The sequence below is a fragment of the Zootoca vivipara genome, chromosome 3 (assembly GCF_965207765.1).
Source record: "Zootoca vivipara chromosome 3, rZooViv2.hap1.1, whole genome shotgun sequence".
NCBI classification, from domain to species: domain Eukaryota; kingdom Metazoa; phylum Chordata; class Lepidosauria; order Squamata; family Lacertidae; genus Zootoca; species Zootoca vivipara.
This window is the reverse complement of record NC_142586.1, coordinates 61828264-61843407: the sequence shown is the minus strand read 5'-3', so window position 1 is coordinate 61843407 and position 15144 is coordinate 61828264. Positions and strand designations below refer to the sequence as shown.

The 15144-nt window shown below is 42.1% G+C and overlaps 1 protein-coding gene across 1 annotated transcript in view; it reads right to left on the bottom strand.

Moving 5' to 3' along the window:
- Positions 1–15144, bottom strand: part of GRM1 (glutamate metabotropic receptor 1) — a 162400-nt gene that overhangs the window by 20371 nt on the left and 126885 nt on the right. The window contains exons 4-7 of the mRNA XM_035110662.3: positions 13270–13516; positions 8688–8856; positions 6670–6796; positions 3616–4546 (exon numbers count right to left, since the gene is read on the bottom strand). Coding sequence (XP_034966553.3) covers positions 3616–4546; positions 6670–6796; positions 8688–8856; positions 13270–13516 — 1474 coding nt within the window. The remainder of the gene's footprint in view (positions 1–3615; positions 4547–6669; positions 6797–8687; positions 8857–13269; positions 13517–15144) is intronic.

Sequence of the window (15144 nt, the reverse complement as noted above, 5' to 3'; positions counted from 1 at the left end):
CAGAGCAAGTAAGGACAGCTGTTTGCACTGACTTAATCCAATTTGAGTTCTGTTTAACACCAGCACTTGATCTTTATCTCAAGTTGTATTGTTTTACTTTCCTTTTTTGAATTGCTCCTTTTTCTGAAGTCTATGTCTCTCAGTGTTTCACCAATAAAAGTATCTCACTTGATCTAACATTTCTAAGACTACTGTTAAACTGTTGTTAACAGTTTGAAAAGTGTCTAGATGCTTTGCAACATGCCTTTAGCCTGGGAAAACAAAGCAGTCCATTGAAGGCTGATGGCATCAACCTTCTGCTCCAAAGAAACTATCTTTAGCCAGAACTTATGAGACCTTGAATAAAGGAGGTTAATGCCCTAGATCTATTGATAAGTATTATTTGACACAGGAATTAGAAACCAGCTATCTACACACATTTCTGTATCTATTACAAATGTTAGAAAGGTAAAATAAATCCTCTGAAATTGAATTTTAAAAAGTAGAGAATAAACTCATACTTCCACTATTATGGTCCTATATTTGCAATGCATCCGCAGGACATTGAGTCTCCTCTTTCTGAATTTATCTTCCCAGATATCCTCCCAGAATAGCAACCGTTTCCCTTGCTTATTCCATTAGGAACCAGCAACTGGCTGAGTGCCTTTTCCTAATAAGAGGTAGCAGATTTACAAGACGAAAAGGTAATATTATATTTTATAGTCAGAAAAGTGGGGAGCTACTGGCCAGGGAAATAGATGGAGAAGCTGTGTGGGCTTTCTTGCCTAAAGAAGCTGAGTAAACATCAGTCAGAGATGGCTTAGTCATGGCAGATCCAGCCTCTCTGCCTTAGATGATCATTGAGTTCTCCCAACTCTATGATTATCTTCTCAAGAAGTGCAAATATAGCTTATCTTGGGCTGCTGACGCAGTGCTTTAAAGCCAAAGTTATCTTCTGGGATGCCCATCAGCATGTTTACGTTGGTGCATAATAATAGCATGGTTGTGTGCCCCCACTTGAAAACAGATTTGCTGTAGCAGCAGCATATTCCTGCCTTGCAAGCAAGCCCTTGTGAATGCTAAGGCTGGCAGGAATAGCCTATTAGGAGACTTAGGTCACATTGCTGCTTTTATTTTGGGTGTGTTAATGATCCATGTGCCCCGAACAAACACAAAATACAGAAGACATATTAACAAACTAATTTGCTTTTAGTTCCAGGTCACAGTAGAGGTACAATGACCGTTTGTTTTTGTTTGTTTCAATCATTACATACTTCCTGGGTGGAGAAGAGCCAGAGGGAAAGAGAAAAGGAAAATATCTCAAGAATGTGCTCAGTGCTTTTCAAAATGCATCAGATTGTTTAGTGGCCGAAGGAAGAGAAATGTTTTCTTGTAATATGTACTTAAGGCTGAGTGCAAAGTCTAAATTATGAATGAACAATATAGAAGGCGAATATTGCTCCTCCAGTTTAGTTCCATTCTCTGTCATTCAAAATTACATTTGAAGGGGTTAGTCCAGGTTCTGTTATTATTTGATTTGAAATCTTTGCTAAGAGTGGAGAAAAAGAGTGGTTGCTGAAGTTGCTCATGATTCAAGGCACACAAAATAACTTTGGTGAGGATCCTTAGAACCCAGTCTGTTACTGACTGTGAAACATCAACAGCAATTACCCATGACCTTTACCCAACAAATAAAGTTATTTCAGAGAGAAAAGATACTGAGAGTTGTGAAAATTAGGTTGAATTACATTCAAGGAAAATAGTACCTGTCTCTATATTGCAGTTTACAATATTCTGTCTCTTTGGCATGCACTCTGTGAAAGAAACATATGGCCAGAAAATTGGTTCAGAACCATCCAAAATTTGAAACCTTGGTGACATCAGACTAGGACATCTAGTAGAGTTGAAACTTCTGCAGAATTAATCAAGATTATTCTGTTCATCTTTATCTATTACTCTAAGATAGACAACTGTTGCCAACAGGTCCAAGACTGAAATAAGACTGGCTAAAATCCTATTAGTTTAATCAAGTATGCATATAATACAAGAGCAATAGTCTGATGATGTTCATGAAACTCTCCAAAACCTTGTACTATAAAAGTGAATGTATATTTCTGTATTTTTCAGTTGAGAAATCCCTTTAATCTTTCTAGATTTAGACGTTCCGTTCCATTCCATCCCATACTCTCTATCTAGCTCAATAAATATCTAATTGTTAATTTCCATTGGAAGGGTTGTATGTAATTATATCTCTAGACAGAAGAATTACTGGGATTCCTCATATTGAAGTGTAAAAAAAAATATATGTTTAGGTTAACTTTTTGTAAGGCTCTGTCACTCTCATATAACAGAGCAAGAAGATGTAATTTCCTTACCAAGCCTTGAAACCTGATCCATAAACAATTTGAGAATTACTATTTCTTAGGGAAATATTCAGTCACCTGAAGACTACATTGGTTTAAATTGAATTTGACTGATTGCTAGAAACGTGCTGCATAGTTCAATAGCTTTCCCAGACTACTTGAAAGGTGGTTTGGGTGAGAGTAGCCACTCCATCATGGCTGTTCATATTATGCTAAGCAAGAGAGGTGAAAATCCTGGATTTGGAATAGCAGTTAGAAATCCTTCCAGTTTACTTACCTGCCATAGATGGGACTACATTGAAATCTCACTGCTGGGGTTCAGCCCTGCCCAGACCTCAAATCTGAGGTTTCCTCAGAGGAGGAGCAGGGGGTGCAAAACCATCCAGCAGAGCTCCACTGGGGAGCAAATGGACCCAGATACCCCTGCCCCAGGACGAGAGATCTCCACACCAGCTGCCTGGGTTGCTGGTTGGCTCTCAGATCTCCCTACCTCCCCCTGGGCCACAGAAGCAGAAGAGTCATCTAAACAAGCAGGAGCTTCATAGCCATTGATGAAAGGCCTGGGTAGCTGCATGTGAAGCTACATGGGAGGAGTGGAGGTGCATGGAAGCACCTGCTCAGATCAGGGGTTGGCTGACAGCTCCTATTTAAACTTCCAGTCTGAACTGCTTCATTGCTTGAAGCAACAGCTCTCTCCTAAGCTCTAGGCGAGCGGGGGGGGGGAGTCAATGCACAGCTGTATTTCAGACTAAATATTTCTTCCAAGACAGGAGTGTTCAGGTTAGCTTTTTCAACTCAGTCTCAACCAGTCAACAAGTATAACAGGGATTACTGCTCACCAGCCAGGGGCCGCCATCTTCATATGTGGCAGTACTGCGATAAGCATAAAATATAATATTTTGAACAAATGTAGAAACATGGCTACCAAGATTTGTTGCTACTTTACAGTGCTAAAAAGTGACCGCGATTTTGTATGCATGTCACTGTGGACCGAAGCAGAATAGGTTAAACGCAGGATTGGGGGTCAATGGCAGAAAAGCACGTAGGCCTGTTGCACCTGACACGTAGCACAGGAGAAGCAGAGGGGAAGAACAGGTTGTTCTTGCAGACTATTGCAGAGTTCATGTCTCATTTCCTCCCTTGTGTCCTCATGCAAAGAAGTTGTAGCAGAATCACAAACCTTGTTGAAAAAGTAAGAAGGTTCCTGAAAACGGGAAAAGACTAAGAAAGTGAAAAACAAAGACTGACAGATGCACAAAATCAAGTTACTTACTTTGGGTTTCCAGTACTTGGCTTCTTCCGCCGGAATATGCTGAGGAAATTGTTGGACCTGCAAGGTGTCTTCCCATCCCCAACATGCATACGCACCACATCTGAAGTGGTGAAGGCACTGCGGACATTCCTCTCGGGCTTGGCAATGATGATATACATCTTGGGTGTGAACATGCACCCCAGGGCTACTGTCACACTCAGGCTCACCGCAAAGCAAGTAGTGATGATCTTGTAATTGCTCCCAAAGTATATAGGTACAAAGGCCAGCCAGATGATACATGTTGTGTACATAGTGAAGGCAATGTACTTGGCTTCGTTGAAGTTGGCGGGCACATTGCGAGTTTTGAAGGCATAATAAGTGCAACTCATGATAAGGAGTCCGTTGTAGCCCACTGGGGCCACCACACCTAAGTTGCTGGTGTTGCAGATCAGGAAGACTTCCTTAATGCTAGGGTAGGAAAGGATGGGGAAGGGGGGCTCCATGATGATCAGGGTAATCACCAAGGTCAGCTGCACACTGATTAAGATGGAGGCAATGAGGACTTGGGCCCAAGCACTCATGAAGCGCGGTTTGCGGGTGCAAATTTTTTTCTTGCTCCCTGCTAGGATGCGCGCAATGCGATTGGTTTTGGTTACAAGGGCAGAGTAGCACATGGCAGAGGAAAGCCCCACGAGGAGGCGCTGGAGGTAGCATGAGGTGACAGTGGGCCTAGCAATCAGGGTAAAGGGGCAGATGTAGCCAAGGAAGATCCCGGCAAGTATAATGTAGCAAAGCTCCCGGCTGGAGGATTTGACAACAGGGGTGTCCCTGTAGAGGGCAAAGATAAGCGTAACAAACAGGGTGACCAGGATACCCAGGCAAGAGAAGGCCACAGCCACAATGGACTCAATGTCACTCCACTGGAGATATTTTACAGGGATGGGTTCACAGCCTAAAGGATACAGAAAAGAAAGACAGATAAGTTTTTTCCCCAAAGAGAAACTTTGAATTAACAGATACTTATTTATCAAGCGTAATTTATTTTTAAAATCTATACCCAATAACTCTAACATTTCTAGGGTGGCTTACACACACAATAATGATTTGTAACTTCATGGGCGTACCCAGCGTGGGGCGGGGGGCAGCTGCCCCCCTAGAAGCAGGGCCGGCGCACGAGAGCGGTGCTGCCGGCGGGGCTGGTGGGCAAAGACGGAGGCGGAGTGCAAGTTCGGCGTGTCCGCCCGCCGCGCCGTGCCCTCCCTCCAGCTCCCCGTCACGCCCTCCGGCAAGGCCAAGCGCGGTGGGGAACCAGAGAGCACGATGGGAAGCTGGAGGGCGCGGCGGGCGAGAACGCTGAACTCACGCTCCGCTGGGCTGTGCTCCTCCTCCTCCGCCTGCCTCTGGAGACTCCCCGGCTGCCACCGATCCAGCTGCTGCTGCTGCTGCCGCCGCTGGCGCCCCCCTCACCCGGCAGCCATCATGCTCCAGCTCCTCCCCCACCCTGCCCCGCCATGCGCGCTTCCTCCCTTCCCTCCCGTGCCTTGGCCTTGCCTCTCCCTAGTTTTGATCCTGGGTACGCCCCTGTGTAACTTAGAGTTTATACCTCCATCCCAATATTGGAAGGGTAAAATTCTTTCACTCTATGCAAAAACTAAATTAGAGAGAAGGAAAGAAGGAAGAAAAGAAAGAAAGAACTTGGAACATTTTGGCTATTATTAAGCAAAGCTAGATAATAAAAGGATTAATTATAGTCATTACTTTTCTTTTAAATATAACCACACACTTTTAATAACCCGTATGCCAGTTTTTATTCTGTCTGGCATAAGAGCTGCATGATCATTTGAGAACATGGCTTGGTGGTGTGACCTGTAGAGGAAGGTTACCAGACGTCCCTGTTTCCCAGGGACAGTCCCCAGATTTACAAATCAGTCCCCTGACAAATCCATCTATTTAGTAGGAAGTTGAAAAGTGTCCATGGATTCTTTGAAAAAAATCTGGTAACCTTACTGTAGAGTCAGAAAACTACATCTATTTGTACTTTATATCATTTTAAAAGTAGCCACATTTTTATTTTCTTAGCATGTTTATGCTAACTGACCAATGTCATGTGCTAACATATTTGATTAGCTAAAAGTTATTGTTTTGAAAGTGTAGGCATGGGAATGTACAGTAATGTCTGTATATGCTTACATTATATGTGGCTACTGTGCACAAGAAAAAGGCATAGAAGTTTCCAAGAAATGTATGAGTTGGATGTTTTAAATAATTCTTTGTCACAAACCATTTTACTCCCTCACAATGTTCCAACAGACTCAGTGCTGCTTTGTCAAGCATAATAATGGTGATAAACTATTATTATGCTTGACTATAGCAGCACTGAGTCTGTTGGAACATTGTGAGGTGATAAACTATTGTAAATATACCTGCTGTTTTAGATCCTTTAAAATACACATTTCTAAGCTTTTGGAACAGAGCAGTTGTACAACCTTGAGTTAATGACTTGAAGGCCATCTTTAAGGGGAAAAATGCCTAAAGACCCTTGATTTATTTATTTGCCACTCTTTAATTCAACATTTTCGGAGTGGTTTATAATACCTGATAAACACACACACACACACACACCCCAAAGAGAAAAAGGCCATGCTGGAAACAATAATAGCAGGGGATAAATACATGGAATTAAGACATGGGGAAATAAAATGTTCTGTGCCTGGCAGATCAAAGGCACTAGATGAGCTTTAAGAAAAAAAATTGCCATACATGAGTGAGGTGCCACAGCTCTCTTCTCCATTGATCCCCACCTTAAATAGATGGCATGGGCACCCAGAGAAGGGCCTCTGAGGAAGATCTCAGTATATAACAGAGGTGTGCACCAGCCATAAGATTTCAATTCCTGGAATGGAGCATTCCACCGTGAAACCTTGGAGAGCGATTCCCAGTTAGTGTCAACAATACGGAGCTCAATGGACCAATGGTCTGACACACACACACACACACACACACACACACACTTTTGTTAGTGTCATGGCATTTCCCCTTTGTATTTAAGCACACTTTCCCTCTCAGTTCCAATACCTGTCAGTTCTGTGTTGGGCCACCATCCCAGGTCACAAGCTTTGCATGTGAACTCATCCTGCACAAACTCGTTTTCCTTACAAGCTGTGCAGATCCAGCAGCAGCTCACTTCTCCCTTTCTTATAACCTGCAATAAAAAAAACAAAAACAATGGACGTTATTTAAAAATATATTAAATGGCATCTCAATTTCACTCTGTTCCACCTACAGTAATATAATGTATAGTATAGTGCAGTGAAACACAGCCTTGGGAAATAGTGATAACTGAATCTTTCAACTTGTATTCATGTCTCAACTTGCTTGGTCTAAATTAATTTTTTACAAGTACAAATTCTCATTTGTACTTTCCAACACTCTTTCTCGTCTCCCACTCCACAAACTAGCAAACAAATAAACCCAGAAACTACAATGGATACAGATTCAGTGCATAAGATCACATGGTTTGCATGCAGGTGTTCCCAAGGTCAGTCCTTGACATCTCTATATAAAAGAATCCTTGGTTTCAGCAGGGGAGAAGTCAATACCTTTGTCTAAAAACAACCCTCCATGTAAATACTGAAATAAATTAGTGATGGAGAACCTGTGGCTCTTTAGATCTTTTTGGACTCCAAGGGTGTCCCGCCACAGCGGGTGGCGCTGTGGTCTAAACCACAGAGCCTAGGGCTTGCTGATCGGAAGCTCGGCGGTTCAAATCCCCGCAACAGGGTGAGCTCCCATTGTTCGGTCCCTGCTCCTGCCAACCTAGCAGTTCAAAAGCATGTCAAGTGCAGGTAGATAAATAGGTACCGCTCTGGGGGGAAGGTAAAGGGCGTTTCTGTGCACTAGTCTGGTTCACCAGAAGCAGCTTAGTCATGCTGGCCACATGACCCCGAAGCTGTTTGTGGACAAACCCCGGCTCCCTCGGCCTATAGAGCGAGATGAGCGTGCAACCCCAGAGTCGTCCGTGACTGGACCTAACGGTCAGGGGTACCTTTACCTTTAACCTTTAAAACTGAAGGGTTTTTAAAATTTATTCCCAGTCCCCTTTTAAAGGAATGTTTTGCTTCTGCAAGCTAACTTTATACATGCATTATATTCTCATTAATACCTCCTTTTATGCCACACGAGCATGGTGGATGGCGAATTGCTGTTAGTGAGATACAAACTGAGTTGGTAGATAGGTATTTTGCATGCCGTTCAAAACTGCTCGTGAGGTGGGAGCACAGATCCCACCCAAGGGATCTGCTGTTACATTTAACAACTTGCTAATATGCTGGGTATTGATTGGATTCAGTAACATTTACATCACATATTGTACACATAATGCGGTCTGCCCCATTAAGGAAAGTCAATTGAGGAAGAAACCAAAGTTCTAATTATACAAACTAAAGCCAGGTTTCATGTGCAAGATCAATAGGCTTTTCATGTATCCAAAGGGACAAGCATTTGTTAGAAGTTTAAAGAGAGAATGCTAGTGAAATGAATTAATGTCACAGTGGCAGGATGATACCTAGGATACAAACTGAAACTTGGATCCAGCCTCTCCTTCCAAGAGTGGAAGCGGGAGATGACTTCTTATCACTCTCGCTTCAGCCCCTCACACCAAAGATATGCTGAGGAGGGTTGGGTCACCATGGGAGGGTGGGGAGGGCATAGAATGGTAAGTTGGAAGGGACTCCAGGGGTCATCTAGTCCAACCCTCTGCAATGCAAGAATCTCAGCTAAAGCATCCATGACAGATGGCCATCCAACCTCTGCTTTAAAACCTCCAACAAAGGAGAGGCTCGTAATAATAATAATAATAATAATAATAATAATAATAATAATAATAATAAGGCTGTACACATGGTTCCTGGGAGCAGAGAATTTTTTTGCAAAGATATGCAGATTTACTGAAATGAATCAGAATTTGTCATTTCTTTTGCCCCCGGCAAAGATTGCACTGCATCCCAAGGGAGGGCTACAATTTATCTTAACGCTAACTCCCCCACCCACCGCACAATAGAGATACCTCAGGTGAGCAAGCACTGGCAACATACCTTAATTTGACCCTTCAAACAGGGGTCACTACACACCGACCGGACCATTCCGCTTTTGTTCATCTGAATCTTATTGTCATCAATATTCAACACCCCTTCGTGCCATGTCCCAATATAAACATAATCATATTGGTTAGCTTCTATGTGCTGCAGGTTCATGATGTCATACCTGGGGAACAAGAGCAGAGTGTGGTAAGTCAAATTAAAATTTTCTAGGTGGACCAGAGTCTCATTTTCCTGTTCCACTCAGCTTCTAAATGGAAGACTTCTTCCAATTAACTTCTTTCAGTTCATGCTCTTCATGTGCAATAAAATCATTACAAGTGACTGTTTTGGCTGCAACTTCTCTTCAGTTTGTCAGGATCAAGTCAGGGCAATGAAATAACTGGCTAGTCCCAGAGCCAGCACAACTCTAAAGATAAGCTAGGCAACTACTTGGGGTACCAAAATTCCAGGGCACCTGCCTGTTAATGTAAATTTATCGAAGAAAGAACCACCATCTTGCTGGTACTTTTGGCTTTAGCAGCATGAAGATGCCATCCTGTGTCAGTGATTGTATGTGTTTCATTTAAATTAAGTAATGTAAAGCACAATCATGCAATGCTGAGTTATTGAAATAAAAATGGAAATAAGGAAATAATTGCATGTATGATTTTCATTTTAAGACAGAAAAAGCTTGGTGGTTATTTATTTGTAATATTATTGTCACCTTTCCACATTAATGTGTTCAAAGCATCTCACAAGACTAGAACAGAAATGCAAATTAATAGTACCATTACAAGAGACCAGCTCTAGGATGGATTCACTGCAATCAAACAAACCGTAGTTCATTTCAATAATACTAGTATTTTAAATTCACTATAAAATCTGCAGCGCCAGTCCTTAACATACAGTATCAGATGGATGTTATTGATCAGTTTCTTTATACAGAGGAAAGGTTTCTGACTGAATGTATTTTAACAGTGAAGAAATCTCTGTAGTCTTTTTAGCAGTGTCTGAAAGGGAAGAGTAAGGAAGAACGGCTGCGGTGTGGTCACCAGAGGTTTGAACTATCAATGGCTCTCCAACACTCATGGGGAGTGGCATTAGTTTTATCAGTCTCCATTTGTAATTTTTGTATGGAACAGCCACTAAAATTCCATTGGCCCTTCAAACTGCACCTCCCCATTTTGCCTGTGAATGAGGCAAGTCCCAGGTTGAAATAAGTGGTTCTGTCATTGATAAGATAAGCCGGAAGGCTCAGGGACCATTCTTTTCTTTTCTCTTCCTAGCACCTTCTCTCAGGGAACAGCAGGCAAATCCTTTTAAAGTGGTCTGGCAGATGAGCCACCTGTCTTTGTTAAACCTGTGGAGGCCCAAGCCGTGTTCTCATTGACTTACGGAGGTTTCTTATGATGTGCTCAGAGAATCCTTGACATAAATTAATCACAGGGTTGTGTTTAATAATGGATGGAAGGCAGCTTTGCAAGCATCTCATGAACATTTAGTTATCCAAGTGGAAAATCTGCTGTTCGCCTGCTCATGGGAGGTAGGCTATGTTTGCAGAAGACCAAAACAAAGTCAGCCTACATGTTTCCAAAGGCTTTTCATCCTCTGCCCACGCTCCTTGCCCACCACATACCAGCACTACATTGTCAGGAGTCGTTTGCTGCCACCACGATATGCTGCTTTTTCTTCTTACAGGGAAAAGGGATTGTGCAAAAGGGAAGATTGACGGCAGTAATTTCAAGGTGGGGGGAGAAAGAAGTAGGAGTGAAAGGAGCAGAGGAAGGAGGAGGCGGAATCACCACTGAGTCTAGACAGACAAGCTGGTTGTTGGGATAGAGAAGAAAAGATGGTTGTGGGTGGCAAGCAGAGGAATGTTTTGATCAAGATTCAGGGACAGGAAAAAGAAGCAGCTAGAAACCCTTTACTTTGCCTAGAAATTGCAAGAGACAGGCTTCTTTCAGGGCAGCTGCTTGGTCTGTTTGGCTGGTGGCTTTAGGCTCAGGCAAAGGCATTTCCCCCCTTGAGTGTCACAACCATACAGATGCGGAGAAAAATTGTACAGAAAAGCCAGACAGGTGCTTGTGTCCTGCATAGTAATGAGGAGCAGGCAAACAGATTCTGAAGAGCAGAAGGACAGTGCCCCAATCTTTCCCCCCCTTGAGGTTGAAACAAGATAACTCCTGTCTCACATTTCTGCAAGTCAATTGTAAACTGTATTTTCGGAAGATTTCCTGCCCAAAGGTTCCAAGGGCATCTTACTTCAGTTTCTGTATGCTTGAATGTAAACATTTCAAGTATTTTTTTTTTCCTGAGCTTCCCCCAGTTTGCTAGGGGCTCTTAAAACAACAGGGAATGTGGGTTTGTGCAAAGAAGATTTTGGACCAGTGCAGTTGTTCAGTCTGTTGCACAGTTGTCAACTGTTGTGTGGCATCTTCAAGGCACCTGCTCTCCCTTCTTACAGTTCTTGATCTTAGACTGGACAGCTCTTAAACTAGAGGATGACTTCAAAGAGAGGCTTGCCTTCTTAAGGCCCTTCAAATAGAAGGCTATTCTAGTTAAAGCAGGATGCATTACCACCCTGGGCAGCACACAAACCTGATGCACATTGTCATGACAACATGGTTTCTTACATCTGTAATGTCACCTTACAATCTTATGCTTGCCCTATTGAGTTCAGTGGGGCTTAGTCTACAGCCTTAATGACACACCTGCTGTTGACAGAGCCTAATTCTAATGTTCTGCTTTTGAGCATATAGCGGACACTAAAACCTGACTAGAATTTGCAATGTGTTTTGATAAAGTACAGACAGATGGCCAGTCAAAGCTGTGGCCCCTAATCTGTCCATAAAATGCCAGCTATTTATCACACTTTGCCAGATGCTCAAAAAGTCTCCCAGTTTTGGAAACCCCAGGCTGCATAAACATCATTTATCTTTTTTCCAGAAGCCAGTTATCTTCTGTGAAGGAACATTAGATTAGTCTGTTTTGATGCACTAGTAAAGGACTCAGGGCTATTTATGTCTCACCTGAAGAATTTCCCCCTTTAATATTTGTTATAGATCTTTACTATGGCCAACACCAGCCCACAAGCTCTACAGGGATATATTCACTTAATATTTCTTAAGTACATACTTTGCAGTAAGGAATTAGACTGTGTCAGCGTAGAACAGCTGTGCCCAGGTATCAACACTGTTTGCCAATTTGCTACTGGGCTAATTTCAAGGTGTTACTAGTAGTATATAAAGTCCTTAACAATTTGGGACCAGTTTACCTGTGAGATCACCTTGCCCCATAATATGCCTGCTCAACCACTTTGATGTGCAAAAGTGCCACTGTTACAGGTGCCACACAATACCAGTTCCTAATTTGTGTGGCAGCATCTATACTCTGGGAACCTGCCTAGTGACATCCGGTAAATGCCTTCACTGCACTGTTTTCAGCACCTGTTTTTTACTCCTTTTTTTGGAATATTTTAAATAGTTGTTTTTACAGCATGCTTGTTGTCACTGATGGGAGTTGTAGTCCAAAACATCTGAATGAGCAAATGTTGCGCTGGAGTACTGGATATCTTACATGAATCATGTTTTGGAACAGAACTTTGCTTTCTATCATTAATTTGATACACACAGTATGCAAAAGATTAAAAACACTTATATGATCTGACAGTCTACAGAGTTTATTTAAGTTGTGGCTTGTAATTAGAACCATCAAAGAAGTCAATTGTGAAATAATCAGCAAAGCATAAAATGTTTTTGATATGTATCATTGCATTTTATTTTGTTCCTGTTTTGATACTTACTGAATATAGTTGTATAGAAACATGGTCAAATATAAAGGCCTCTGCTATTTCGTCAATGAAGAAAATAAATGTAATTAAGAATTCTTAATATAAAAATGAGTGATTCTTTGTGAATAAACTTATATGGAGTGCATTGTTGCTCAGCTTTGCACACCTTATGTTAAGGCTTTGAGTCCATCAGAGGCTTCTTACACAAGTGGTGTTTGTTCATTATTATTTTTTTATAGGAAAAGTGTTACCTTTTTGTTATATTCTGTTGTAATGCTGCGGCAAAATGTGTGAATTTGAAGCCTAATAGCATAACAGTATTTTCATATAACTGAGCTTTAAACCTCTACTGCAGGTAATTAACATAAAACTATTCTTATTTTAAAAAGTATGAAAATGAATTATTTTCCGCCAACAGTTCTTTACATGAAACTTTTTTGTTTGTTTTACTTTTGCTTCAATGGAACCTGTGCCATGCCTTCTTTACTGGTGCTTAACGCTATCATATGAAAGAAGGAACTCAATGGCCTTTTCTTTTGTTGATTAACATGGTGGTTGGCTACGTTGCTCCCTCTTACTGGTACTATCCATCTGCTGTACTATATAGCAGAGATGGGATATCTGCAGCCCTCCAGATGTTGCTGAACTACAACTCCCATTATCCCTGACGATTGGCCATGCCGGTTAGGGCTTATGGGAGTTGAAGTACAGCAGCGACTAGAGGAGCACCATCCCTTATTCACAGTGTTAAAAGTATCAGCTTCTAACTGCACAAGCTAGGCAAGGCAGGGTGACATAGTTGCTTACCTTCCAGGAGCATCTCCATTTTCATCAATTCGAACTTCCTCTCCTGAAACGCCGATGAATGAAGAATTGAGCAGAAAATCCAAGAGTTTGCTGCCATCAATGGGCTTCATGGCATCGCACAGTCCAATGTGTCCTGGGCAAAGAGCATGATGCATACTTTGGAGGCCGTGAGCCATAGCATAGATGGCATTGATAACAAATCCCATTTTACTGTCCTGGACATAGTTTTCTTCCAAACTTTCATTGCCTGTAAGTTAAAGATATTGCGTAGGATGAAATTTAAACATACAAAAATACCAGACCTTATTTATATATAAACATTCTTATTTATTTTTAAAGGGAGCCTGTGAAGCAAGTTCAGTGCACACCCACATGCTGCTTCCCTCTTCTGAATTACCCCCTCAAAAAGTGACTGCTCTTTTCTTCTTTTTAAAAGGGTCTGGGATTCCATTATCCCCATTTGTATATACTGTAATGCACTGTTAGCCTCCCCTGCATCTCCTTTTTTCACTATTCTCCTATGATGAGATGTCCCCATACATATCACTGAAAGGAAGACATGCGATCACAAAAAAGACTCGTATGTTCGCTTCCGGCGCTTCTGTGCCATTCTCAAAGCCTCCCTCATGTATTGGAGGGGGCCCTCAATTGTGCCGTATGCCAGAAGAGATAAATCCAAAATGTCAGCCTTCTTTCCTTAATCCTTCACAGGACAGCTCTTTATCTCTCTGTTTTCATGTAACAGAAAATATGACAATTCTATTATGATTCTTACGATCCTATTATGCAAAGTTGTCTTCTCTGCTTGCACCTATGGCTTAGTATCAAGTACACAATCATCCCCAATAGCATCAAAGTGTTGTTTTCATTATGTGTGGCATCTGTGTGCTCCTCCACCACATTTTTGGGGAAAATATGTATCAATGTTTAGCGGTGGCAATGTAAATAAAAAGGTAAAGAACCCCTGACAGTTAAGTCCAGTCGCGAATGACCCTGGGGTTGAGGTGCTCATCTCACTTTACTGGCTGAGGGAGCCAATGTTTGTCTGCAGACAGTTTTTCCGGGTCATGTGGCCAGCATGACTGAGCCACTTCTGGTGAAACCAGAGCAGTGTACGGAAACGCCGTTTACCTTCCCACCGGAGAGGTACCTATTTATCAACTTGCACTGGTGTCCTTTCAAACTGCTAGGTTGGCAGGAGCTGGGACTGAGCAATGGGAGTTCACCCCACTGCGGGGATTCGAACCGCTGACATTCCAATCGGCAAGCCCTAGGCTCAGTGCTTTAGACCACAGCACCACCCGCATCCCTTGCGGCAATGTAAATATCTGAAAGTTTTGTGTTTTGTGCAAAAAAAGAAAGAAGGTATTTGAAACTTCTTAATATTTAGGCAAAAGGATCAAGTGATCAAACAGCATACTTAGGCTCTCCTTAGCCACATCTTGAGCAAGGTGGGTGATTACTGCCTTCCACTAGGTTGCTCTCAAACCCAAATAAATTTGACAAATACAATGTTCTCCATTCAGCAGCCATACTCACAGCCTAACATTTCTGATATCTCAGACTGGAGCACTGTTACTTGTATGTCAATCACATGAATTTCAGTGCGATGGCATCACCTCCATAGCTGCTCAAATATTGCTCCAGGAAAAGTATAGAGCTTCTTCACAGAACGGTGCAAGCAAAGCATCTCCCAGCGGAATAGGTATCAGTTGCATGTTATGTTAACATAGTAACAAGCAATGACAGATAACCCACAGCCCAGTGGTGTACATGGGCTGTGGATTGTCTGCCATTGCTTTCTGTGGACTCCCAAGACCCATCCCCATTTGTTATTTTAAAAAAGAAATAAATTTATTAGCATTATTGTTATTT